At 43.2% G+C, this 27,745-nt stretch overlaps 1 protein-coding gene across 8 annotated transcripts in view; it reads left to right on the forward strand.

Moving 5' to 3' along the window:
- LOC134333277 (utrophin-like) overlaps nucleotides 1-27,745 on the forward strand; it is a 200,784-nt gene that overhangs the window by 95,582 nt on the left and 77,457 nt on the right. The window contains exon 1 of one of the 8 annotated variants that reach the window (XM_063015185.1): nucleotides 1,043-1,377. The exons of the other annotated variants lie outside the window; for them this stretch is intronic. Coding sequence (XP_062871255.1) covers nucleotides 1,231-1,377 — 147 coding nt within the window. The 5' untranslated portion in view covers nucleotides 1,043-1,230. Of the gene's footprint in view, nucleotides 1-1,042; nucleotides 1,378-27,745 lie in introns of those variants that run through there. 8 annotated transcript variants of the gene reach the window in all.

A 27,745-nucleotide genomic window follows, 5' to 3' on the forward strand; every position in this document is an offset into this window, starting at 1 on the left:
ATCCCATTCTTGGTGTCTTAAGACTCATGGCTCAATGTGCCCATCCTCATCCATTCCATCTCTGGGAAAATTCAGAGAATGAATTAGTAGAACTGACCAGTGTAATGATTTTTCTCTCCTGTAAGTGACCGTATGTGGGTCAGTTATAGTTCTCTGTACTTGTCTCATTTTGTCCATCATTAGCATCTCTCTCTCTCTCTCTCTCTCTCTCTCTCTCTCTCTCTCTCTCTCTCTCTCTCTTCATACTGTATGTCTCTCGTCCATTATCTCTCTCCTCAGAGCAACCCTCCATACGTCAATTATTCTTATTATCTTTGTTTCTTTTCTTCCTCTTTTATTTAATCACTTCTTTGTCTTTGATCTTCTGTTGTTCTCTCCATCTTCCAGAAGCAGGCCCATCATTTCATATCACATCACCATTTTTTTTTTCTTTTATTCCTATTTTTCTCAGCTCCTTGTTTCTCTCTCCCCAGAGCAACTGTCCCCTCAGACCCTCTTTTTGTTTTCTTCTCTCCTTTATTGTCTACGTCGCTTTTCTCTCAATAGCAACGGGAAAACCAGTCCTCTCTCTCTCTCTCTCTCTCTCTCTCTCTCTCTCTCTCTCTCTCTCTCTCTCTCTCTCTCGTGCACTCTCATTTTTTTGAAATCTTCTTTTCAGGTAGCCGGTCATTTTCCCCTCTTTGACCTTCTTTGTTTTATTTGTTTCTGATTCTCTGTGGTCCATTCAGTTTCTCAGAAACAGCAGGAAAATCATTCCTCTCTCTCTCTCTCTCTCTCTCTCTCTCTCTCTCTCTCTCTCTCTCTCACTCTTATGCACTCTCATTTTTTTAAATCTTTGTTCAGGTAGCAGGTCATTTTTCCCTCTTTTACCTGCTTTGTTTTATTTGTTTCTGATTCTCTTTTCATCCTCTATGGTCCATTCAGTCTCTCTCTCTTTCTCTCTCTCTTTCTCTCTCTCTTTCTCTCTCGCGTGCACTCTCACTCTGTATATCTCTCTTCTCCTCCACATGTCCCTCGTTCACTCTCCTCGTTGTCCTCCTGTACCAGTCCTCTTCTCCACCGGCGCGGTCACCGTGGCGCCGCCGGACTGAACGGATCAGTGAAGCCGCTCGGCGTGTGTGTGTGTGTGTGCGGGGCATGCCGGTCGGGGTTGGTCACGGCTCGTGCGGCGCTCGGCGGGGGATGTGAGCGCACACGTGTGTGCGAGCGTGCGTGCGTGTGCGCATTAGGATGCGTATAGCGCGGCGCTGGCAGTGTGGCGCCGGTCGTGCTAGGATGATGGCTGTGGTGAGGACTTCTCTGCAGAAAGTGGTGCTGTTCCTACACCGGCTTCAGAGGATGGCCATCACCTCACCACGCTACCAGAAACTCTGCAAGGTCAGTCACGCCACACACACACACACACACACACTCCGCCGGCGGTTTTTTCTTTGTTTTGGATGGAAGGTCATTCGGAGTTCACTTTGTTGTTTGTCTCTTTGATGTTTGTCACTTTGTTGTTTGGCTTTCTGTTTGATCTTGGTTTGCTGATAATATACAGCCTTAGCGGTCATCCTGGTCAGGGCCACAGTGCGTCCCTTGCTGTCTGGAATCACCAGGCATTAGGCAAGAATACACAAGAACACTCACATTCACTTGCTTATGTACATCAAGGGGGAACTTAAGGCATTCAATCCACCTTCTGCATTGCTTTGGAAGGTACCAAAAAAAGGATCTAAAGGAGGCATGTTATTGAGCGACACTCAACCAGCTGTGCCACTCTTAGATACATGTGATCACTTAAATCATCAGTACATCAGTTTAAGAGGTTTGTGGTTTTGTACAGGGGCACAGCAGGTAGTGTAGATACCACACAGCCCTAGCATCTTGGACTTTAGGATCCTGGGATTTAAAGTCCTGGGCTTCAGGATCCTGGGCTTTAGGGTCCCGGGATTTAGGGTCCTGCACTCCAGGGTCCTGGGCTTTATGGTCCTGGTCTTCAGGGTTTTGGGTCTCAGGGTCCTGGGCTTTATGGTCCTGGTCTTCAGGGTTTTGGGTCTCAGGGTCCTGGGCTTTATGGTCCTGGTCTTCAGGGTTTTGGGTCTCAGGGTCCTGGGCTTTATGGTCCTGGTCTTCAAGGTTTTTGGTCTCAGGGTCCTGGGCTTTATGGTCCTGGGTCTTCAGGGTCCTGGGCTTTAGGGTCCTGGGCTCCGGGGTCCTGGTCTTTAGGGTCCTGGTCTTCTAGGTCCTGGGATTTATGGTCTTGGGCTCCAGGGTTCTCGGTTTAAGGGTCTTGGGCTCCAGGGTCCTGGGTCTCAGGGTACTGGGATTTAAGGTCCTGGGTCTCAGGGTACTGGGATTTAAGGTCCTGGGTCTCAGGGTACTGGGATTTAGGGTCCTGGGCTCCAGGGTCCTGGGCTTTATGGTATTGGGCTCCAGGGTCCTGTGCTCCATGGTCGTGGGCTTTAGGGTCCTGACCCTCAGGGTCTTGGGCTTTAGGGTCCTGGGCTCCAGGGTTTATATCGCTGTGCACACCTCCGATCTGTGCGCAACTTTTAACAGAACCCTTTTACACCCGTGCATTCTGCACAGGTGCCACTACCCGCCAATCAGGGTCCTCACACAGCATTTGAAGACCCTGCCCACATAGTCTGGTCATCCCACTTAAGCAGAAACATATCTGCTGCAGGCACTGCCAATTATGCCCGCTAAATGGCGCCCCCAGCCGACCGGTGGCAACCGAGGAGTTCAGAATCTCTGCGCTGGTGTGCTAGCGGAATATCCGAGTTTATTATTGATTACCGTATCGTCTGTATCATCTCTGAAAGGAAGCGGTGGATGATGTGCACAATGGATCAGTGATGCTGAGACTCATCAGGCTTTTGTTTTCCTTAAAAATGAAGTTCTGTGTAAATATAAATGATTTTCCTGTTGTGTGTAACTGTAAAGGATTTGATTTCACTGTGTTGGAGCTTCTTCACCTGGTTATTTTTATACCCTGGAGGCTTCCAGATTCTCTTCTCCTCAGTAATTGGGTCCCTGTGGAGTTTTGCAGTAAACGATACGATAATAGAGACGTGATTGAGAAGAACTACAGGTGGTAATATTACTGTAACAGGCTGATCCTTCACATTTCAGGGCTTTTTTTAAGGGAAGACATCACAATTCATGAGGTTTAGTGAGTGGTGCTGAAAATTTCACTTTATTTTTACTCATTCATGCTTGATAGGTTCTCAGTGGATCCGTCTGTTTGGTGGACAGGATACCACAGGGTGTTTCTAACTTTCTTCAAGCGACCCACATTCATGATTTATACTCAAACCAGGCAACACAAAACAATTCATCTTTATCTCTCTGCTCTGCTCTGTACAATCTGGTCTCACTTGTGGTTTACAAGATGTAACATAAAGCTGCCACAAGGGGGCGCTCACAAAGAAGTTTTATTTATTTATTTATTTATTTTTGGCTTGCAACCCACCAAAGGGTCGCCACCCAGGGTTTTAAAACCTCACGCCTCACTCCCGGGAGTAATTTAGAGCGTACAATTAATTTTCTGCTTGGTTTTATGAGATCGGAAAACCCACACTGAGACAAACATGTAAAACTTCTTTGTAAGGTCTGTCAGTATGCCAGAGGCCGTCAAAACCAAGATAAAAACATTCAACATGTCAGGGATGCAATCATATCGAATCACAGACCTGTAGAAGATCTGAGAGCATCTCAACAGTACTGAACGTCTCCCAGTTTTCAGCTCAATTAATCATTTAGAAGTTTAGGAAATGTAAAACTACAGCTACACTGCCTAGGTCAGGTCTTGCCTAATCTAGAAGGGCGCTTATTTGACATTAACTGCCATTCTGATCAAGTTGCAGATGTTTATAAATGAACCAGATCCAGACCTTGTACAGTGTAGCTCGGCAGAACATCTCATGGACTCTTGTCTTGTCTCGTCCAATCAGAGTCCTGATTATAATCATGTGATGGTTCTCATTCAGTCACTCTGATTTGTATTTTGACTGTGTACACATGGCTTTGTGTGTGTGTGTGTTTTGGAGGGCTGCGTTTGTGTTTCAGTCTGTCCCAGTGTGTTTGTTTACCTTCGTGTGTGTGTGTTCGTCTGTAACGTCTCTGTCTGTCTGTCTGTGTGACCGACCGACTGTCTGTCTGGATGTCTGGCTCTTCTACTGTTTCTCTGGATGACTGGCCGGCCGTCCATCAATCTGGGTGACTGACAGACAGTCTGCTGGGCGGAGAGTCGGTCCAAGTGTCTGTGTGTATTCACCTGTGTGTCCGTTTATTCCCTCGACTGTCTGTGTAAAATATGGTGTTCAGAATCACATGCACTGATTCATGTTCTCTTCATTACACTCAATTGTTTTTTTCTAATTTAAATAACTTTATTGGCATGACTGGGAGACCCGTGTTGCCAGAGCAGTAAATTTTACATTTTGTAGTTATTACAGTTCTGCATGAAAACCAATAACAATTTGTAATAACAAACAAGTAAATTAAATATTATAATAATAACAGTAGTATTAATAATAGTAATAATAATAGTAATAATTATTAATAAAATAACATTAATATTAATTAATTATAAAAGTAACGAAAAATTAATATTGACAATAGTAATAATAATAGTAATAATAATACTAATTAAAATACTAAAAATATAATAATAATTATTATAAAAGTAAGATTATACATGAATAATATTAATAATAGTGATAATTATAGTAAAAAAATACTAATAAAAAATTAATAAAATAACAGTAATGATAATAATAAATTATAAAAGTAACAATAAACATTAATACTATTTATAATAGTAATAATAGTAAAAATACTAATAAAAATACTGATAAAATAACAATAATAATAATTTATTGTAAAAGTAACAATAAACATTAATAATAATGATAATAGTCATAATAATAGTAAAATAATATTAATAAAAAATACTGATAAAATAACGGTATTAATGTTTATTGTTATTTTTTATAAATACTTAGTGTGTTGATAAAAGCAGTAATAACAGTAAAAGATAATATTATTAACAATTTTAAAAATATAACTAATAATAATTAATTATAAAACTAACAATAAGCATTAATAATATTGATAATAGTAATAATACTAGTAAAAATAATATTAATAAAATAACAGTAATAATTGTAATAATAATATAATTATAAAAGTAACATAAATAAGTTATACTAAAAATTTATACTATAAATTAATAATAGTAATAATAATAGTAAAAATAATACTAATACAATACTAATAAAGTAACAATAAACATTATTAATATTAATAAAATTAGATAAATAATTGAAATCATATATTACAGTAAGAAATAATAAAAACACTTGATAGAAGCTATGAGTTCAGATATGGTGTTTCTCTGCTCGGATGGCAGTGATTAACATACTGAGTTACCAACTCTCACACACACACACACACATACACAGTGAGGGCGAACGAGACTGACAGTGAGTGAGTGTGTATGTGTGTGTTGGAGTTAACGTTCCATCACCGTGGGCTGCTGTAGATCGGACTTGATAGGACTTCATTTGTGTGAGTGTGAACTTAGCTGGAGTGTGAGATGAGATCGTGACTAAGCTCGAATTCAGTGCCGGAGTCTTGGGGTTTTTTATAGTGTGTGTGTGTGTGTGTGTGTGTGTGTGTGTGTGTGTGTGTGTGTGTGTGTGTGTGTGTGAGAGCTTGTAAAAACTCTCTTTAGTGCTCTCAGAATAAATATAAACACTGACAGGTTGGTAATGAGAGATGTTTCCGGCGTGTATGTAAACTTTTGACCTCACTCTGAGACGTTAAATTGATGCTGATGTTTCACTGAGCTGTACTTGCCACTTCTGATTCCGGCTCTAAACACCGCTAACGCCGCCCATCAATCCACATCTCGGAGCGCCGCAGAGCCATATGGACGATGACGATTATGATGATGATGATGATGATGATGATGACCCAGTTCTTAACCCGTCTGTATCAGGATTACTGTGCGTTTGCTTTACTCGTCCATCTGAGCCTTTATAAATCACCAGGATTAAGAGCTTAGAGATAATTAAAAAGCAATTACTACCCGGCACGTGAGCGAGTGTTTATGAATGCATGTTTAGTTGAATAACAGGCACTAGCAGCACATCTGTACAGATGTGGTGCCACACACTCTTTTAATAACTCTTTAGCTTTCGTTATTCAGGGGCTGTTCGTCGAAAGAAAATCTGTTCATTCGGGTCAACCCAGGTGGCAGCGCGAGTCCCATTTATACATTCATCTGCCCAGAGCTTTCTTTTTCATGTGCTCACTTAAAACTGGCAGGGTCATAATAATAAACTCATTTCAACAGAAACATAAAGGAGAAATGAACTTGTACACGAGCGCCCTCTTGTGGAGGCTTTACGTGATTTCTCGTAAACCACAGTGGGACCAGATTACCACCATTTCCATGAATGAACTGTATTTCGTTTTGTGTTGCGTTAATAATATATAAATAATAATAATAATAATTCTGATAGACCTTTATTGGCACAAAGACACACCCTGACACACCAGAGCCGAATCGATCGGACACTGCTGGTCTTACCGTGCGTCTGATTTTTTTTTTGCCCTGTGCCTTTTTCATGCTCAGCCAGACCCTGAGGGTTGCCAAGTCTGTGCTGACGCAGCACAAACTGACTTAAAACGATGGCCAAAGTCTGGCTCCGAACGAAGGGCACTCAGTTCTCTACTTCTGCCAGCTGTGATCCATCAGTGAGGACGAGTTTGGTATGATGAACCAAACCACTTTTTGGTACCTGCTTTAGTTCTTTAAATGAGAGGTGATGTGCACCAGACTAGTCTTTATATCTCTGATGTGATAGGTCTTGTATCCCAAATGAAGTTTCAAACAATGTAAGTAATTTTCCAATTTCTGGTGGTTAAGGTGCTGGACTAGTAATGAAAAGGTCGCTGGTTGAAGCCCTACCACTGCCAGGTTGCCACTGTTGGGCCCCTAAGCAGGGCTCTTAAACTTCAATTGCTTAGACGAATTACATTCACAGTACTGTAAGTCGCTTTGGATAAAATGCAGAAGATGTAAATGGAAAGAGAAAAATGTCGCTGTTTAGCATCAAGCCGCTTGCACACCTTAATCATTAAACATGCCCCAGATACGTCAGCCTGTGGAAACATTCGGCTGAATTTGGGAGTGGAGTAGCGTCTCAACCACTAGACCAGGAGCTCCAGTGGGCCTTGACACACCCGTCTACTGTCTGTGGACCAACCGTACACTTAGGTTAAATGCGCTAGTATGTTTGGCCAGGCGCAGTGGTGCAGCAGGTAGTGTTGGTGCCTCACTCCGACAGCTTTTCTATTTTCCTACTATTAGGTGCCCAGGTGGCACATCGAGATAATCCGCCAGCAAACTGGCCCCGGCATTCTGAGCTCCCTGGGCTGGGCCCCCTAATTCCTGCAGCAGATGAAATTGGCCTCCAGTCTGCATGGTGGAAAAGACCAGTCTAAGGGGTGGGCTTATCAATTCTGTGTAAGGACCTTGGGTCCTCAGGGCACTTGTACAGAAAGTGGAGGAGCGCAGAGAGTGGGGCGTGGCTCTCTGTACGTTAAGCTGAGTATGGGTGAATAAGAAGGGATTGGTGGACCGCGCACATGTCTAAGGGAGTGTGTGTCAGGTGAATACACACCCTCCTTGGATGCCAGCAATAAATTGGCTACCCTAAATTGGGACAAAAATGCATAACAAAAATACATGCTGTTAGATGGATTGGCTTCTTTTGATAGAGTAAGTGTGTAGGGCTTAAACTCACTGGAACCCCGACCAGAATAAAGCAGATATCGAGGATCCATCAATGAATTATGATGGAATGATGTGTGTTTGTTCCTCTGACAACCCATGTGGGGTCCTGCCCTGAGGTAGTGCCTGTGTAATGCCTGGAGCTGGACTGAAGGTGAAGGGGGGTTTTTTTCCCCCCTTGCATCATTTGTTTCTGAGTAACGACAGACCAAACAGACCCAGATGAAGCATTTAGGTACAAAATACCGGGTTCATTTGTGCCTCACACTTATTAAACCTCCGACCTCTCATTCCAGCATGCATTTATTTTTTATTACGCTCTGTTTTAGCTCCACTGCTTCTTTTTTTCCCTGACGCTCTTGCCTCCGGAGTCTGTCGGATTTCAGAAGTCTCTTTCCGACACGCTCCCGGAGCTGCTCTCTCGTTTTCGCTTCCTTCAGAGACGGTGCCGTGCCTTCTAGTACCGCTCGCGCTCCAAATCTCGCCTCTCGCTCCCTCTCCGGCGAGGTCGTGCAGGGCTGTTGTACTTTTTTTTGCCTTGTTAGAAAACTTTTGAAAGGACACGAGTTGACACTGAGCTGCAGATCCAGATGCTCTGTCAGGCTGGTGCACGTTGTCGGATGAATCTTGCAGCATTAGTTTTACTTTTTTAACAAGCTGAGTTCAGTGTCGCTCCGGTGAAGCCAGACCTTCAGAATCTCAGTCTGTGTGCTGCTCGGGGGGCCTTTTTTAAATACTTGACTTTATACCGTGTTCATCATATGTGTCATGTGCACTATCTGACATATTGTGCATAAGTGGCAGCAGGAAAGAAGGTGGCTGTGGTGACGAAAGTGCTGTGCGGCATTTCACTGGCGCAGCAGCCAGGACGGGAAAGCCTGATATCGTTTCAGCTCAATGATGCAAGCTTCTCAACACTCAGGACTCAGGAGCTGTAAACTTTTATTGTTTTTTAAGATGCCTTCTTGCTTGGCCCATAAAGAAGCTTGCTTGAACGTGAGCACTTGTGTTAGAGAAGCTTGGAATTCATAGCAGACTTGTTTTTGGAGCATATCCCAGCTTTTCAATGGGCGCAAGGCACACAATAACACCCTGGACAGGGTGCCAGTCCATCGCAGGGCACACACACACACTCAACTATAGGGCAATTCAGTGTCTTCAGTTAACCTGACTGCATGTTTTTGGACTGTGGGAGGAAACCGGAGCTCCCGGAGGAAACCAACACAGACACGGGGAGAACATGCAAACTCCACACAGAAGGGACCCGGACCGGCCCCGCCTGGGGATCGAACCCAGGACCTTCTTGCTGTGAGGCCACCGTGCTGCCCTCTATTTGTCCATGTGGACAAAATGAAGTGAAACAGTGGTCACATGGTGGAAAGAGCTTTGGGCTGTCATTCAGAAGATTGTGGGTTTAAATTGTGGGTCTGCCATGCTGGCTCTGTTGGGCCCTTGAGCAAGGCCCTTAACCCTCTCAGATGCAGGGATGCTGTACAATCGCTGACCCAAGCTTCACTGTACCGTACACATGTATTTCTGCATTTAGCAGACGCCTTTATCCAAAGCGGTTTACAGCACCATGACTATACAGTCTGAACAAGGGTAAAGGGCCTTGCTCAAGGGCCCAACAGCAGCTATTTGGCAGTGGTGGGGTTTGAACCAGAGACCTTCTGATTACTAGTCCGAAACTTTGCCCTTCGTGTATCTGTAGATAAGACATATAAAGGCGTTTTATTCTCGCTCTTGCTTGATACCTAAAGTACTTAGAGATGTGTGTGTGTGTGTGTGTGTGTGTGTGTGTGTGCGCGTGCGCGCGTGTTGGGGGGGGTTGTTCGGGAAGGCTTACAGACAGTTCAGACTTTGATTAGTCGGGAAGACGAATACAATCCAAGATAGTGCAGGTCCAGTTATGCTCTCGTACACTCCTGGCCAGGGGTGGCTTAGGCATCAGTGAATTATAAACTTATATTTAAATAATAAATCAAAGTTTTACACCGGACGGTCGTCAGATTTAACGTAATAAATAATTCAGAATCTTTTGTGCTGTAGCAGCTTTTTATAGCTAGAATTTCACGCCTTCATGACGGACTGTGTTCAGATAATCAGATAATCCGCATCAGCTCCGGTGTGCAACCAAAACCATTCCTGCCATTAAGCAAATGAGGCCGCAATGCCTTTAATTCCTCCGGCAGCGGTCAGTCTGCTCCTCACATAATGAGAGAGGAACTGAGGAGGAGAGAGACAGAGGAGACCACGAGCTGGATTATTAAGGGAAGAGAACTCGTTAAATAAAAATAGAAAGCGCTCCTGTTTGCCATCATTTTCAAACGTTTGTATTTGTATTCTTATGGTGACTTGTTTTCCATCACTGACATGGTTACCGGTTGTTTTCTGGAGTAAAACTGTGTGAGGTAAATCAACGGCGCAGAGGTTTAATATTTGGGGACAAAACATTCTCCAGGCTGTAAATGTGTAGTACAATCAATCTTTCCCACACGGAGAAAGCACCAAAGAGACGAGGTCAGAGTTTGAGACACCTCAGTTCATTCTGAGTGCTACAAGAGCTCATATAGACACAGATTTCTCTGAAATAGGCTTAACATTTAGTTAGAGGAAGTGAGATAGAAAAGGACGTTAAAAACAGGAGCATGAAGCGCTTAGGTGGCGGGGGTTAATGGAGATCAGTGCGTGACTCTCCGTCTCTGTATGAAGTCGGCTACTGCACACGTGTCGGAGGGGGCGTGTGTTAGTCACGGCTCTTCTCAGTCAAGGGTGGAGATCAGCATCAGTAGAGAGGAAGTGTAATGCAATCGGGTAATCGGATACGACTACATTTGAAGGAAAATCGGGGGGAAACCGGAACAGAATCAGATGATAACGACTCGGTGGTTGGTGTTATCTGCTGGAGCAGAAGTGTATACGTTGCAAAATGGTGCACTCAGCTTAACGGTTAAAAAGTCCAGCACCGTAAGTATATGGACACTTAAATTATCAAACAGACGTTTAGGCACCATCACTCAACACTGGAGCGATTTGTTTGTTATTAGAATTTTAGTGTGATGTTTTACACTTTGGTTACATTCATTTGGGTTTGATTCCCAGGTGCAGTGGTCTGGGTCCTTTCTGTGTGGATTTTGCATGTTCTCCCCATGTCTGCATGGGTTTCCTCTGTGTGCTCCGGTTTCAAAATTGTCCATGACTGTGTTTGAGATTAAAACTTGAACTGATGAATCTTGTGTAACCAGTAACTACCTGTCCTGTCATGGATGTAACCAAAGTGCAAAACATGACGTTAAAATCCTAATAAATAAATGTTCTCCTGGCTGAACTGAACTAGTTAGCCAAGACTGCAGCATCGTAGTCCAAAAGGAACGGAGACGTTCACAGTTCTGATTTATTTCCATGGATTGAAAACATAAAGTGACGTACGTTTAAAGTAACTGTATTTATAATCATCAATATGTAAAGCTTCCTTTCTCCAAAATACAATATGTGTCCTGGATCTCATCCCTAAATCATCTGTGGACAAATGCCACAAACATCAGATGTTGGTTGGACCTGGCAGGACTGTCTGCATCGAGTCGGTCCACGCTGCAGGATCTCACACGTGGGCGGCTCGGTTTGCGGCACTTGGACGTTCGCTTGTCCGATTTATGAGCCGAAGCTGAGCTCAGCGTGATACACAGCCTACGATGTAGAGCGACGGCAGGCTGGAATCGACCGCTCGCCGACAGGCTACGAATCATTGTTACGTAATGATGAAGTAGGATGAGTGGGATTACAGGCGTATTAACATGATGAAGGGGGTCTGATGTGCGGCGAGAGATGCGATGAAGCCGTACGTGTGTTCATGGGAGGACACAAATGTTATTTTTATAAACATGTTTTGGATTTTTTCTGGATGTGTATTGGTTTGTTGATAAAAGCAGCATTTTCTCTTTTCCATGGTTGGTTGTTGTTGGCAGTTATAATTGAGTTTAATGATTGAATTATGTCAGTTTTTGTGATTTTAAACCTTGATAATAATGAGGATTTTTATTCTTCTATTGAATAATAAAACATAAATAAGTGCCAGACTTGATACTTGCCTAAAATGTTGGAAGAATTTTTTTCATTCAAGAATTCATGTGTTTCAGCCACAACAATTGCCACAAACAGGTGTAATAAATCAGTAATATAAAGAAAATGATGTGCTTTTAACCTGGCAGTAACAGTTTAAGGAAGGCCCTTTCCTGTTTCATCATGATTGTGCCTCTGTGCAAAGGTCGATTTTAAATTAAAGAAACTTCAGTGTCCTGCATGGAGCCCTGACAGGGCAGTTGTAGCCTAGCAGTCTAAGGTACTAGACTAGTAATCAAAAGGTCACTGGTTCAAGCCCCACCACTGCCAGGTTGCCACTCTTGGGCCTTGAGCAAGGCCCTTAACCCTCAATTGCTTAGATAATATACTGTCAGTACTGTGAGTCGCTTTGGATAAAAGCGTCTGCTAAATGCTAAAAATGTAAATGTAAATAACCTCAGCCTCACTGAACAGCTCTGGAATGAACTGGAACATCAGCTGAGACTTTCTTAGAAAAGTGACCGTTATAGTTGACCAGATCACATGGGATCTGGGAAATGGGATGTCCAGCAAGCTCATGGTCAGGTGTCCACATACTTTTGGCTATATAGTGTGTCTTTATTGAGCTGCTTAAATACGGATCCCCTCTCCACGTGCAGGTGAAAAGAAGCGGTCGAGGTGGAAATACAAACAGATTGGGATGAAAATGGGGCGGAAACGCAAGTCCATTTTCTGTAATACACCTTCTAGAATTTTAAGGGAATCCTGCTTTATTATCTTTGTTGGACGCTGGTGGTTCTTTACTGGACGTTCGCCCAGGTACCAGAGCAGATTATCATAATCTTGATTCTTAATGTGTTCACTTGGCTTCAGTGGATAAAAGAGAGAATGTTCGGCACTTTTCATTTGATAAATGGCATCTAAAAGCTTTCTGCCTGCCTAATGGTCAAAATCTGTATTTAAAATTCATGAAAGCGTTTGTTTTAGTTTTAAATGTAACTCTGGAAGCTTCTTTGAGATAAGAAGCAATAAAAATATGCATTGGCATATTTCAGACACCATCCAGCTCGCTGATACAGGAAGAAGTGCTGATGCAGCTTCCTGTGTGTGTGTGTGTGTGTGTGTGTGTGAGACACATTAAAAGCTTAACTGTTAATGACTTTAATGGACAAAGGAAATCACTCTGTGGTACAGCTGGCCAATATGGTCGGCTCATTTATTTTTTAATGCTTTCATTTTTTGCACTGTATCTATTATTTGGACGTATCCTATTACCCTGTGCACTCTGGTGCCCCCATCAGTTGCATAATACTCTCTCAAGCCCCACTGACCCTTGTAAACCAAACAGTGGCATATTTAATGATTGTTCGATTGAGTGTTTTAACAATCTGTGCCTAAGGGCAGTGGTAGCTCAGTGGTTTAGATACTGGACTAGTAATTAGAAGGTTGCCGGTTCTAACCCCTCCACCACCAAGCCACCACCAAGTTGCCACTGTTGGGCCCCTGAGCAATGCCCTTATCTTTTTATTGCTCAATTCTATTCAGTCATAATTGTAAGTTGCTTCAGATAAAAGCTTCTGCTACATAGCTTTTAAATAACCAAGGGTCTGAGGTAAGGGTCTGAGGTGCTCCCTCACGGGTCCATCATGGGGTCTGTGGTGACCCCATGATGGACCCCATCATCAGTGACGATACAATGTGGAATCAGGATGAATGACCTTAAGATCTGATGTTACCTCACAAACGGAGGGTCATCAGTCAGAGACCAGCTACCTGTGAAGTTCCTACATCAGTAAGTCCCAAGGCTGCTGCTCTAATAAGCCAAGAGCATTAATCTCACAGCAGTGTTCCAGACGCCCAACCTGGATTTGACCCTACTTGCAATTTTTCAACATTTAAACCAACTGTCTTACAGTTAAGCTCTCTTGGTGTTTGGGTGGATTAGCATTACAGTACACTAGCAAACTACTACTAAGGTCTGGATCCAGGGTTCGAATGTCATGGTACTATCAGCAGGTTGGGTGTGTGCATGTTCGAGAGATGGGATGGCTAAAACATCCTAGAGATTTGGCTAATGTTCGAGAGATGGGATGGCTAAAACATCCTAGACATTGGGAAATGTACTGGTCAGTGCACTCTAAATGCCAGTCCCAAGCATGGATAGAAATAGGGTTGCGTCAGGAAGGGTCCCGGTGAAAAAAAATGTGCCAGTTCCACTGTAGACACCCCTAAATACTGAAGCAGCCGAAAGAAAACTAATCTCACAGTGAAGCCCTTGCAGTCATAGGTGACCTTATGATAGTGTTCTATTAATCAAAGCAAATGTCCTCACAATAGTGTTACATAAAGAGCATAGTGACCTCACATTTCTTTCTTTCTTTCTTGTAGCTTTATAATAAAGTGGCTTTTGAGTATGAATACAACTGACCCCACAATGCAGTGTTATAACTGATCGAATGACCTTACAGTCAGAGCATGATGTTACCTCACAGTGAAGTGTGAACAAAGATGGAGCGAAATAAACAAGAGCGTAGTGACCTCACAGTGGAACGTTCTGACAAGCCGTGCTCACTGACATTTACATTTTCGGCATTTAGCAGACGCTTTTATCCAAAGCATCTTACAGTATACAGTTTAAGCTTTTGAGGGTTAAGGGCCTTGCTTAAGGGCCCAACAGTGGCAACCTGGCAGTGGTGGGGTTTGAACCAGCAACCTTCTGCTTACTAGTCCAGTGCCTTAACCACTAGGCTACAACTGCCCTACAATAGACCTCACAATAGTCTTAGGTTTAGAGCATAGTGACCTCACATTTCTTTATTTACTTCTTTTTAACAATTTTAGCTTTAGAATAAAGTGATTTATGAGAACGTCTGACCTCACGACACAGTGTTATAACTGATCGAATGACCTTACAGTCAGAGCATGATGTTACCTCACAGTGAAGGTGGGTGTGCACTCAGACGGAGTCAAATGATCTCATAAGGTGGCTATATAAACCAGCGCATGGTGACCCCATGGTGGAACGTTCTAACAAGCCGTGCTCACTGACCTCTCACAGTATTCTTTATTTATTATTATTTTTTAGTGATTTAAGCTCTTGTTGTCATAGGTGTCATAGTGTTCTATTAATCAAAAGCATATGGCCTCACAATAGTGTTGCATGAAGAGTGCAGTGACCTCACATTTTAGCTTTATAATGAAGTGATTTATGAGAACGTCTGACCTCACAATGCGATGTTGTAATTACATAACGATTTTAGTCAGACCTTATAGAATTTAGAGCCTAATGACCTCATAAGGTCGCCTTATAAACAAGAGCGTAGTGACCTCACAGTGGAACGTACTAACAAGCCGTGCTCACAGACCTCACAGTAGTCTTATGTAAAGTCTATTATTATTTTTTAATGATTTAAGCCCTTGTAGTCATAGGTGACCTCATAATGGAGTGTCTTATTAATCAAAAGCATATGGGCTCACAATAGTCTTACATAAAGAGCATAGTGACCTCACAGTTCTTTTTAACAATTTTAGCTTCATAATAAAGTGATTTATGAGAACGTCTGACCTCACAATGTGATGTTGTAATTGATTAACGACCTTACAGTTAGAGCATGATGTTACCTCACGGTAAAGGGTTAACTCTGAGCCAAATGACCTCATAAGGTCGCCTTATAAACAAGAGCGTACACCGACCAGGCATAACATTATGAGCACTGACAGGTGAAGTGAATAACACTGATTATCTCTTCATCACCTGTTAGTGGGGGGGATATATTATGCAGCAAGTGAACATTTTATCCTCAAAGTTGATGTTAGAAGCAGGAAAAATGGGCAAGCGCGAGGATCTAAGCGAGTTTGACCAGGGCTAAATCTCCAAAAATGCAACTCTTGTGGGCTGTTCCCGGTCTGCAGTGGTCCAAGGAAGGAACAGTGGTAAACTGGCGACAGGGTCATGGGTGGCCAAGACTCGTTGATGCACGTGGGGAGCAAACTGGACCACGGAGCAATGGAAGAAGGCGGCCTGGTCTGATGAATCACGTTTTCTTTTACATCACGTGGATGGCCTTGTGTGTGTGTGCGTCGCTTACTTGGGGAACATGTGGTACCACGATGCACTATGGGAAGAACGCAAGCCGGTGGAGGCAGTGTGATGCTTTGGGCAATGTTCTGCTGGGAAATCTCGGGTCCTGCCATCCATGTGGATGTTACTTTGACACGTACCACCTACCTAAGCACTGGTGCAGACCATGTCCACCTTGCAGACCATGCTTGTGGCCCCTTTCAGCAGGATAATGCGCCCTGCCACAAAGCAAAAATGGTTCAGTAATGGTTTGGCCTCCAAATTCCCCAGATCTCGGTCCAATCGTGCATCTGTGGGATGTGCTGGACAAACAAGTCCGATCCATGCAGGCCCCACCTCACAACTTACAGGAGTTAAAGGATCTGCTGCATTTAACACCTTGGTGCCAGATACCACAGCACACCTTCAGCGGTCTAGTGGAGTCCATGCCTCGACGGGTCAGGGCTGTTTTGGCAGCAAAAGGGGGACCAGCACAATATTAGGAAGGTGGTCATAATGTTATTCCTGATCGGTTTAGTCACCTCACAGTGGAACGTACTAACAAACCATGCTCATTGACCTCACAGTAGTCTTACATAAAGAGCAAAGTGACCTTACATTTCTTTATTTATTACTTTTTAACAATTTTAGCTTCATAATAAAGTGGCTTGTGAGTTCTGACCTCACAATGCAATGCTGTAATTGATTGAATGACCTTGAGGATGGAGCCAAATGATATAAACAAGAGTGTGGTATGATATAAACAAGAGTGTGGTGACCTCACAGTGGAACGTTCTAACAAGCCTCACAGCCAACACATCACGGCTGCTTTCCAGCAGCTGAACGTTATAAGAAGTTCTCTTAATAAAACGAGATGGTTTAATAACTTGATCTGTTCCAGATTTAGCGCTTTGTAACTTCATAATGAAAAATTAATTAAGCAATCGGAGCTTAATGACCCCCATGTCTCATAATGAACGTTCTAATAGTCATTCTGACTTTATCCCAGCACATCAAAATCCTGATGTTCCCTCATAATAACGTCTGATAGTCGTACAGCTGCGTCTTCTAACCGCCGATAGCGCTCTGACTATCAGAGAATAAAGACCTCATGAGGTGTTTCATTTAGAAGAACATTGTGACCTCATGATTTTACAACGGATTGTTCAACTTGGATGTGAGCGTACCAACAATTGGCACCTCACAGCCTACGAGTCGTGTATCATTTATAAACATGATTCATAATGACGTGTTCCTGCATTTCAGCAATCATACTCGGTGTGGCCAAAAGTCGGACAACCTAATTCATTTAAAAAACGAATGGTCTTAAAGTAGAGGGGGGTGGCACAGTGGCTCGGTGGGTAGCACTGTCACCTCACAGCAAGAAGGTCCTGGGTTTAATCCCCAGTTGGGGCGGTCCAGGTCCTTTCTGTGTGAAGTTTGCATGTTCTCTCCGTGCCTGTGTGGGGTTCCTCCCACAGTCCAAAGACGTGCAAGTGAGACTTAAACTGATGAATCTTGTGTGACCAGTAACTACCTGTCCTGTCATGAATGTAACCAAAGTGTAAAACATGACGTTAAAATCCTAATAAATAAATACATAAATATAAAAGAGTGACTTCTATGTGAGTCGCCATTCTTCTGAGAAGGCTTCCCACCAGACTTTAAACCATATCTGTTGGATTTGGCACAGAATTTGTGCCCATTCAGTCTAAAGATGACGGCATTTGTCTGGCTGGGGACTTACGTTGCTCAGAAAAGCTTCAATTGATCCAGTTCAGGTCACTGAGTTTTCTTCATGCTAAAACAAGAAAGAGCCTTCCCTAAACTGTTGCTACAATTTTGGATGTACATAATTGCCTTTATATAATTGATTTATTAAACATGTTAGCAGTTGTTGTGGCTGAAACGTATCACACAGGTATCACACTCGGTAGATGAGCTTTAAAGGTTGTGCTGATTAGTTCCACCTTATTAAGCATGAACTGTTGGAGCTCATTAGCCTAGCAGCTCTTTTCACAGACGTCTACAGTAAACAATGGCCCGTCAGTGTAGGACTTACCTAAATACGCTTCTTCAATTCAGGTCAGATCAACGTGGACTGTAAAGACCTGAAAACTGATGCCGTGCTGAACGTCTCCGGGGAAATTTGTGGAGACTTTACGTTGAAGATTAGACTTTATACTTGAAGTCTGGTTTAAAATGATTTAACTGTATAAACTAAACTTTCTAATGTTTGCTATTAGTGACCGTATTGAATTGCAATGTTTTAATATATCATGGTTATAATTTCTCCTTGACACCATGCTGATTGTTTGAATGCGAATCCTAGAGCTCAGTCCTCCAGTATAAACTAGGGCTGTCACACGATTAAAATTTTTAATTGAGATGAATCGCGATTAAAGAACCAAATTTATCACGATTAATCGACTGCAAGGTTTTTTTTATTAAAAATTACAATTATGATAAAATTATTCAATCTAAATTATCTTTAGAAAACCAGCCAATGCCTATATAGAGTTGTTAACAGCTACCCAGTACTTTACCTGTTCATAACCCTGCCACTGAAAACAGGTACTACAATGAACCATTTCTAGATGCAACACGTATAACGTCATGTCGACCCACATCGTTAACTATGTTAAAGCGTCTACAGTCCATTACGATCCATTTAACACCAGTTTGTAATGTTCCCACGTTGTGTATAGTTGAACTTTTCGTCCAAATTCCTCTAAAATGAAGTCAGACTGAGTCTGTACGCAGATGCCTGACGAGACAAAGGCGTGCTCTGACCAAAGATGATATTAAAGCGACAATTAATAACTGTAATTTTGTCTAGTGATGATTTCTCACGCTTTTTGAAAACAAAAATTATTATTCGTAACACCCGATATTTCACAATATGTAGCAGCAGCAGCTCGAGTCATTTCTAACTCATGACCGCAAACTGGAAAAAGACCGGTGTTATCATTATACTGTATAAACACAATGTTGCTGTGTTAAAGCAGCGCAAATGACCACAGTGACGCATGTTTAAAGTGGCACAAACAGCCCAATAAAAATCGTTTGATTAAAAATTTTATTCTCAATTAATTTTTTTAAATGCGATTTAAATTTTCATGTGTTAATGAACGTGATTAATGGCAGCCCTAGTATAAACACAACCACATTATTTCTTCTGTTCATCCTCTCCTCTCGTCCCCTACAGCCATGATACCATGTTCCTCATTTCATTACCGCACAAAGGTTAAAACTGTCCGGCTTTGACATTTGAAGTAATTTCTACATGGCCCCAGTACTCGTTAAATGATATTTAATTTATATTGTTAACACAGTGACATTTATTAGGGTGAATATTTATTTTTGTCCCTGTGTTCGTCAGTGTCTGACCTTACAAGCGGACAGTTACGGCACGTCACTTTAATAATGTTTGGTGATGAAATCGTATCCACAAGCATTTCATTAGAGTGGAATATCGGTGCAGAATTACTGAGCGGGTCGTCCTAAAAGAGGCGTTTTTGACTGATCGGATACAGGTTGTTGGGTACGAATCACCTGTGAGATCCGTACAGTAGGTGTTGGTATAGATTACATGATTAGTCAGAATATGGTCCTGGCTCCAGGGTCCCGGGCTCCAAGGTCCTGGGCTCCAGGGTCTTGGGCTTAATGGTCCTGGGCTCCAGGGTCCTTGGCTTTAGGGTCCTGGGCTCCAGGGTCTTGGGCTTAATGGTCCTGGGCTCCAGGGTCCTGAGCTTTAGGGTCCTGGGCTTCAGGGTCCTGGGCTCCAGGGCCAGCTGTGGCTTTTTGTCTGGCTTGTGTGACCAAATTTGAGTCCACATCCCCATTTGTGACATTTCTGTGCCACCCATCAGCTTTGCCCGCTTCACAAATCTGTAAACTGCCTTACCCGGCACTGACTGAATTCCGCTTCGGGTAAACACGGTGCAGCCGTGGTAAATGCGAGCCGTGAAATGGCAAATCTCCCAAGCTCCCGAAGGTGCCGGCTCTGAAGTCACAAAAAGTCAAGAGCATTACACACCAGAGTAAAACCACAGTCGCGTTAAGAGCTCCGTTCTGAGTGTGTCTGAGAGAGAGATTTATGTCCGGCTCGTTCAGAAGTAGAAGCCGTTCGGTGCTAAGTGCTTTTACTCCGTTCGCTCCCGCTAATGGAGCAGATGGTGAGAAATCAGGAGGGGATAAAGGCGAGAAAGATGAATACAGGCGATCGGAGGGGGGAGTCTTCTTTCCAAGCTGCGATCCGATTTGGGATCTTCCAGGATCGCCCACAAAGAGCTGCGCCTTGAAGGAAGGCCAGACTAAGCAGGGGAGTAAAAGGTGACGAGGACGTTTTGTATTCCAGCAAGTCGACCGCGGGTCACCTTTTACTCCCCTGCTTAGTCTGGCCTTCCTTCAAAGCTCCTGCTAATGCTAATGGAAGACTCGACACTTACTGGCATGCAGTAAGATTAATATTGATCATCCAAAAAACGCAGAGATCTATAGACGTCTGGATTCGTCTAGTCATTGTCTAGCTGAGGCGTACTGTCTGCTCTTCAATCGCATTTCCACTTTAACACAATAAAGCCAAAAGTATTTAATCACTCGACTGTGCTGGACGTCTTGTTTCAAATCCATGGCCATGATTATGCGCTTGGTCTAAATAAATATTAAAGGTTTTTGCTTTTAATAAAATGGATCACCTAATGATTTCTAAAACAGTCCGAGTCAAGTCACGAGTCTTTAGGCAGTTAGAAATATAGTAATATAGTCCGCGTCAATATAGTAAACACAAAACATATATTGGAAATGTAGTGTAGAAATAAACAAATAATCTGTAAGTTTAGATAAAAAACAACAACAGATTAGCGACTGTACTTTACTTTCTTTGTCATTGTGCAAATGAACGTAATTTCAGTAGCAAGAAGTTTCCAGTTAAAAGCTTAAACTGATACGTTTTGTTTTCACTCCAAAACAAAAGCACGATAAATCACGGCACAGCGGCCAAAATCCAAAACGCAGCAAAACAATCATAACCGCTGCTTACCTTAGCTTCTGTTCTTCCAGATGCTATTAAATTTATAACTGTGTGTTGTACCATTAGGAATAAAATCCGTTATTTTGTAAATGTGCTTATAATTAAAAACCTCCAAACTTTTCCCGGTTGTGAAGTAAAACAACTCATTAGAAAGCCGATCAAGCGTTTCATTAACACGTCATCTGTGTGACGCAAACTGAATAAATGCAAATAACAGCATTTCTTACTAACAGTTACAATCAGAAGGTCTGGTTGGTTCAGAAAGCGCTCTTTCAACCATTAGCGGCGATTCTGTAGGAGTTTTCCATTCACCCCAGTTGTTCCTGTGAAGTGCACTACGTAGGGTGTTCCACCATTTTAAGTGACATTCCAATCCAAAGGGAGCGATGCTTCATCACTATGCTGGAAGCTGGCTGGAACATTTACCTATTGCGTGCGTTGCGGGTTAACATTTCATGTAGTTATAATTGGCACACGTAACTAATGTTAACACATGCTGACTTTTGTTGTCTACAAGTCCGAGTCTGTGTGTGCGACTTACGTGCGACTCGGGTCCCCATCTCTGCTCTATATAAATGTTACTTGCTAGTGAACAGTTTGCACCTTATACTAAATAACAGGTAGTATTTCATATCTTTCTAACTGTGGGGTACCTCAGGGTTTCATCTTGGGTTTCGTTTTCATCATGCAGGCTTCTCTTGGGTAATTCTTTTGAAAGTTGAAAGTCTAATAAGTACTTAAGGCTCATGTACGCAGGTGTATTTTGGAACTTTTGTGAGTTACCTAATGAATATTGATGGACACCTGGTCTCTATTTATGAATATTGATGTCAGGTGGGCAGTTTTGGTCGGGCTGAAGTGGGTCACAGGTTGGAGGAGCTCTAACAGAATCGTTGATTCGAATTACCTGGTTTTCAAGGACGTTTTTGGATTAATAAACACTGAAGCTGGTCTTTCACAGATACTCAGGGATTGTTCAGAATGCTTGAGGAGATGATGCTGCTGGAGAAGAGGGAAGTCTTATCTGCTCGAGTACAGAGTCCTGGACACAAACACTAAAAAGAATAATGTAGTGGAACATATTAAAGATGCATTATGCACAAATACAGCGGGGTGCGATACCTCAGCTCAGGTTTACAGGCTTCCTGAGTGCTGTTGTGGAACAGCAAATGGATTTTAGATCACTGGTGGGCGGCAGCTGACGAGAAATGATGCTGAAAGTGTGGCTGTGATTGTAACACTCTCTTCTCTGGTTGATAACACTTTAGCAAGGACTAAAACTTTTTAAAAAATGTATTTTATTAAGTTTTTATTGAAAATACTTCTCTTATCCTGTTAAACATATCACTGGAATTCTTGTCATTCATGCGGGTAAATGTTTTTCAGCTTTTATTATCTTTTAGATGCGGGGTACCTCAAGGGTCTATGTTAAGCCCTATATTCTTTTTCATTGTATTGTACGGGTGTCTTTCGGGCCTGTATTTTGAAATTCCAGATAATTAAGATCTAGTGGGCAGTCTCAGCACAAACAGGCTGCATTGGAGAGGCACCTCATAATAATAATAATAATAAGAATAAGAATAAGAATAATAAATAAAATAATAAATAAAATAATAAATAAAAATAATAGTAATATAATAATAATAATAAAATAATAATAATATAACAATAATAAATTTTTTTGGCATGTAGCAGACGCTTTTATCCAAAGCGACTTGGATATCCAAAGCTGTGACAGGGTATCGTTTAAGCAACTGATGCTTAAGGGCCCAACAGGGCAACCTTACAGTGGTGGGGCTTGAACCAGCGACCTTTCGATCACAAGTCTGCCCCTAATAATAGTTCTGTCAGATTAACTAAAATCCTGTGGAGTACCTCAGGGCCGTATCGCAGGCTCATTTCGTTTGCATTGCATGCTCTTACCTCAGCGGGTTCTGTCTTTAAAAACAGTCATGTGTGCTACCGTTGCGTCAGACCGCCCCACGACTAAGTTCATTTGATGATGAATATTGATGATGGTTGGGGAAGGCTGATGAATATTAATGAGCAGTGGGCAGTCTTGGCTTAATTAGGTTTGGAGTTGGAAGGGGATCTAGGAACAGTTTATTAAAGATTCATGGACTTGGTGGTCAGAGATGGAACCACTGGAGATGTTTTTTTGAGCAGTTTAAGTAAAAGCACTCATGTGGAGTCGGTGCATCAGCTCACCTGCTTTTCGTTTTGTTGCTGGACCACTTGTCCTGTACCCACCCACATATAGACGGAGAGTGAAACGTATCAGAGCCGCTGTCGTTTGTTCATTGTGTCCTTACTCAGTCTCGTCCTCACTCTTCAGCTTCTTCACCCAATTAGCGTAATTAAAAATTCCCTTTCATGTCTTCACCAAGTGCACTTAATCCCCACATCACTCAGTGTCTCAAATCAAAACGTAATGGGATTAAAATTGAGTAATCCTTTCATCTAGGACAAGGGCTTCTCACAAGACTTTGAAGTGTGTCTGTGGGAATTTGTGCCCATTCAGTTGAAGGAGCATGTGTATGGCTGGGCACTGATGTTACTACCAGCTTTGGAGTAAGAGTTTAGGGAAGGTCCTTTGTTGTTCCAGCATGACTGTTCCCTTGTGCACAAAGCGAGATCTATAAAGACATGAAGACATGAAGAAAACATCAGGATTTGAGTTCCCAGACACACAAATGCTGTCATCTTTTGACTGACTGGGCACAAATTCCCACAGACACACTTCAAAGTCTTGTGAGAGGCCCTTGTGAGAGCTGAACAGGTCACAGAGAGGTCACTATGTTTTAATACCATTTGTTTTTCAATTGTGGTGTCTAACAAGCTCACAGTCAGGTGTCCAAATACTTTTGGCCGAACGGTGCGTTCATTAGAAAGCTGAAGTGATATTTTGAGGATGAAACGCTCGGTGTCCTCACTAGCCGCAGGGCGACGGCTGCTCCTGGCTCTCTCGCTCTCTCGCTGAGCTATTAGGTCTAACTGCAGTAATGGACGGAATATCATGAATCAGATATGACTGGTGCTTCCTTATTAATGTAATAGGGTTTCACTGCTGTTGCACATTTACCCATGATGCCCGTCTCTTTTTTCACACTTGCGCATTCATTTCCTGGATGCTTGAGCAATTCCCGTTTCACCTGCCACGGCTGCCGGTCCAATCCTGATGCAATTCCATCCTCGCTATATCAGGCTTTTATATACTAAAATTGGCTGTCAGACGTATCTGCTTCCCTTCCTCTCTCTCTCTCTCTCTCTCTCTCTCTCTCTCTCTCTCGCTCTCTCTCTCTCTCTCACACACACGCACACACACACACACACACACACACACACTCACTAACGCCTCAGGATGTGTAGCCGAAATACGTCGAGCCCAAACAAAGACGTCAGGTCCCGCCAGTACTTATTTACTGACTGATATGTGAAAGTACAAAACGGCTGTGAAATAAAAGGCTGCCATTCTGTCTGACATTCTAATCTGTGTGTTTGTGCGAGTCCGTCGGCGTGTGTGTGTGTGTGTGTGGCGTCTCGACTCGTTTTAAACATTCAGCAAAGTTTTGCAAAATCTGTCAGAAAACTTTCCCTTATTCGGTTCTTTTACCGCTGTTACGGAATCGGCGTTGCCATGCACATGTGGCGCGGCGGGATATTCTGCTAGTGCACCAGCACTGGGATTCTTAGCTCCCGTGTTCGAATCTCAGCTCTGGCCGCACTCTAGTGGGCAGTGCCTGCTGCAGACATTATTGGCCTCCAGTCTGCTGGGTGGGAAAAGATCAGACTGATAAGTGTACGTGGTCTTCAAACGCTGTGTAAGGACCCTGGTTAGTACCCGAGGTGCCTGTACAGAAGTGGAGGATCGTGGGGGTCGGTGTGTCTCTCTGTGCGCAGTTGTAGCCTAGTGGGTAAGGTACAGGACTAGTAATCAGAAGGTTGCTGGTTTGAGCCCCACCACTGCCAGGTTGCCACTGTTGGGCCCTTGAGCAAGACCCTTAAACCTCAATTGCTTAGACTGTATACTGTCACACTACTGTAAGTCACTTTGGATAAAGGTGCCTCTGCTATATATATGCGAATCCACTAAAGTATGGGTGAATAAGAAGGGGGTGAGGGACTTCACACCCGTCAGAGGGGTCAGGGGCAGGCAAATGTACCCTCCTCGAATGCAATCAGAATACCAATTGGCTATGCTAAAAATCAGGAGAAAAAGGGAGAATATGCCAAAAAAAAGGGGTTTTGAGGGGTGGTCCTAATGTTTTGGCTTGTTTTAGTGACACTTCCATCCACTTTAATGAAATCAGTATGGTCAGTCTCACTCAGCTCCTCTTTTTAGTTACATCCAGCCCCCTCCTCTTCCTCAGTCTCTAAACAAACTAGATTTTTGTGTCGTGTTGCGTGGAGCCGACAACAACAACTCTGATATGTGACTATCTGATCCATTTTAAATTTTGCACACTGAACGTTGTGATGTGTGCATGTGCGAGATAGTGACGATGGTTCCGGCCTGTAGGTAGAGAATTACGGTCAACGACGTCCGCTGCCGTTATCGCATCATGCTGTTTTACCCACAGGCCGGTGTGTTTGTGTGGGTGCTGGGTCTGCTAGGTCTTTGGTAGGAAGGAATGTCAATTACTGCTCGTGTCCTCATTTTTCAACCTAAACGGCCGTACAGACGCCTTCCTGTGTTCACCAAGGTGATGTATTGCATCTTGTTTCAGATTAGTCATCCTGAATTATTTTGAATTGTTAAACAAAACTTTACACTAAGAAACTCTTCATTGGGCCGCTCGGATGGCGCAGCGGTAAAGCACACGCTAGCACATCGGAGCTGGGATCTAGGAGCTAGGTCTTAGCTGTAGATAGAACAATGGCGTTCTTTTATTTCCGCATATCCCAGACCAGCGCAGGGTCAGCCATTGTACAGCCCCATGGAACCGAGAGGGTTAAGAGCCTTGCTCAAGGCAACAGTGACTGCATGGTAGAGCTGGGATTCAAACTTTCAACCTTTTGATTGATAGACCGAAGCTTTACCAACTGGGCTACCACTATAGATGGTCTTAGATTTGTCTTGGAAGCTGCACTCCAAGCACTGGAATATCTAACAACTGCTAATCTTGTAAAACTAGCAGGTTATCGAATAGTTAATGGTTTTGGATTTGACCCTCCTTAGACTGATCTCGATTTGTTCGAATCCCCTTAAACTCGAATTTGACCCACTCTTTTCTTGAATCCACCTTGTACCTGACAAAGGTGGTCTTGACTTTAGTTAAAGTGCAGACCATCTAGAATCAGCCGTTATAAATTGTCAGGCTGGCTGGACTGTAACTAAACTGGTCCTGAGCTCGACCCTCTTTAGACTTAATCTTGACTCCTCATGGGTTTGGACCGGTCTGTCGGCCCTGACTGCAGCCCTGATGTGGAGCTGATTGATTTGAATGGTTGCTGAGTTCCTCTTCTCTCTCTCTCTCTCTCTCTCTTTTCCCTCTTCATGCTTTTCTCTTTACTGAGGTGACACTCAAGTGTGTGAGTTTGGGCTGTCGGAGCCCATTAGATCCCCTCGTCTCGGTGGTGAACCCTGCAGGTCAGCGTGTGTTTGGTTTCTTTTCGTTTTTCTCTCTGGCTCGGTGCCTCATCGCGTGTTTTGCTATTTTTTTACCTTGTTGATGCACCGAGACCTGAGTCAGGCTGATACAGATAAGCACATTAGCATGTATACACACACACAGCAGGGTGGTGGAACATCAGGGCAGATTGGAAAGTCGTGACCCTACACGCAGAGAGTGACCCCTCTAGGGTGGGGGGGCTGCCTGCCCGGTAGCCGGAATTAGAGAGAAGCTCATATTGGTGATGGCAGAACGATGATAATTTGGGCGTGATGGAAAAACAGAGGATGGCACAGCATCACTGACCTTCAGCTCACCCCCGTGTGCCAGGTGGAAGGGAGACTAGACAGTGCATGATGAAGTGAGTGAACGGTGGTGACGGGGGCAAGGCGAATCACATTCATCATCCGACACTGCTGGTGATTTTTTTTTTTTTTTTTTTTTTTGTAAGGGGTTGCCACAGCAGATTATTCTGGATTGCAGACCAGACTTGGCACAGTTTCACTCTGGATGCCCTTCCTGATGCAACCCTTCCTATTTTATATGGGCTTGGGACCTGCACTGAGAGCGCACTGACCAATAGGGTTGCCACCTTTGTCTGGGACACTGTCATATGGAATCAATTTTGTGTGGCCAGAATTGGACCCATCAGAACATACATTGACTGGCCTGCCAGATTCAGGAGACACAGGGGGTGTCTGAAAACCTTGTGAGCTGCTTTGCTTCCTATTGCCTAACTGGGCAGCTTGGTGATTACAAGAAGTACGTCACTGTGGTTTGCACAGTTAGCCTTAGGCCATTCTTAACCCTTAAACTGTCCCTGACGAGCCCGAATTTATAAATAAACAACACTTGTATAATTCTACCTTTATATAAATTAAAATCAATACGAATTTATTTACATTTGAAAAGAACTCCGTTAGTTGCTCCACATTCGTCCATCATGTTTGTCATTTTTTGTGAGTTGTGCCGCACTGAATGCTGGGATTGCCTTCAGCGCTAAGGAAACATCAAACACTCCCTCATTATTCAGTAAGATTATCACTTAGAAATAAGGTGCCTCAGTAGGAGCATTTTAAGGAATCTAAGAATTTAGACACGCCCTCTTCTCAGGAGAGTAGGATGACGTAAAATGCGTCTATGTAGGGGGATCACCAGGTCTTCGGACAGACCCACAGTCTCATCCTCGT

The sequence above is a fragment of the Trichomycterus rosablanca genome, chromosome 19 (assembly GCF_030014385.1).
Source record: "Trichomycterus rosablanca isolate fTriRos1 chromosome 19, fTriRos1.hap1, whole genome shotgun sequence".
Taxonomy (NCBI): Eukaryota; Metazoa; Chordata; class Actinopteri; order Siluriformes; family Trichomycteridae; genus Trichomycterus; species Trichomycterus rosablanca.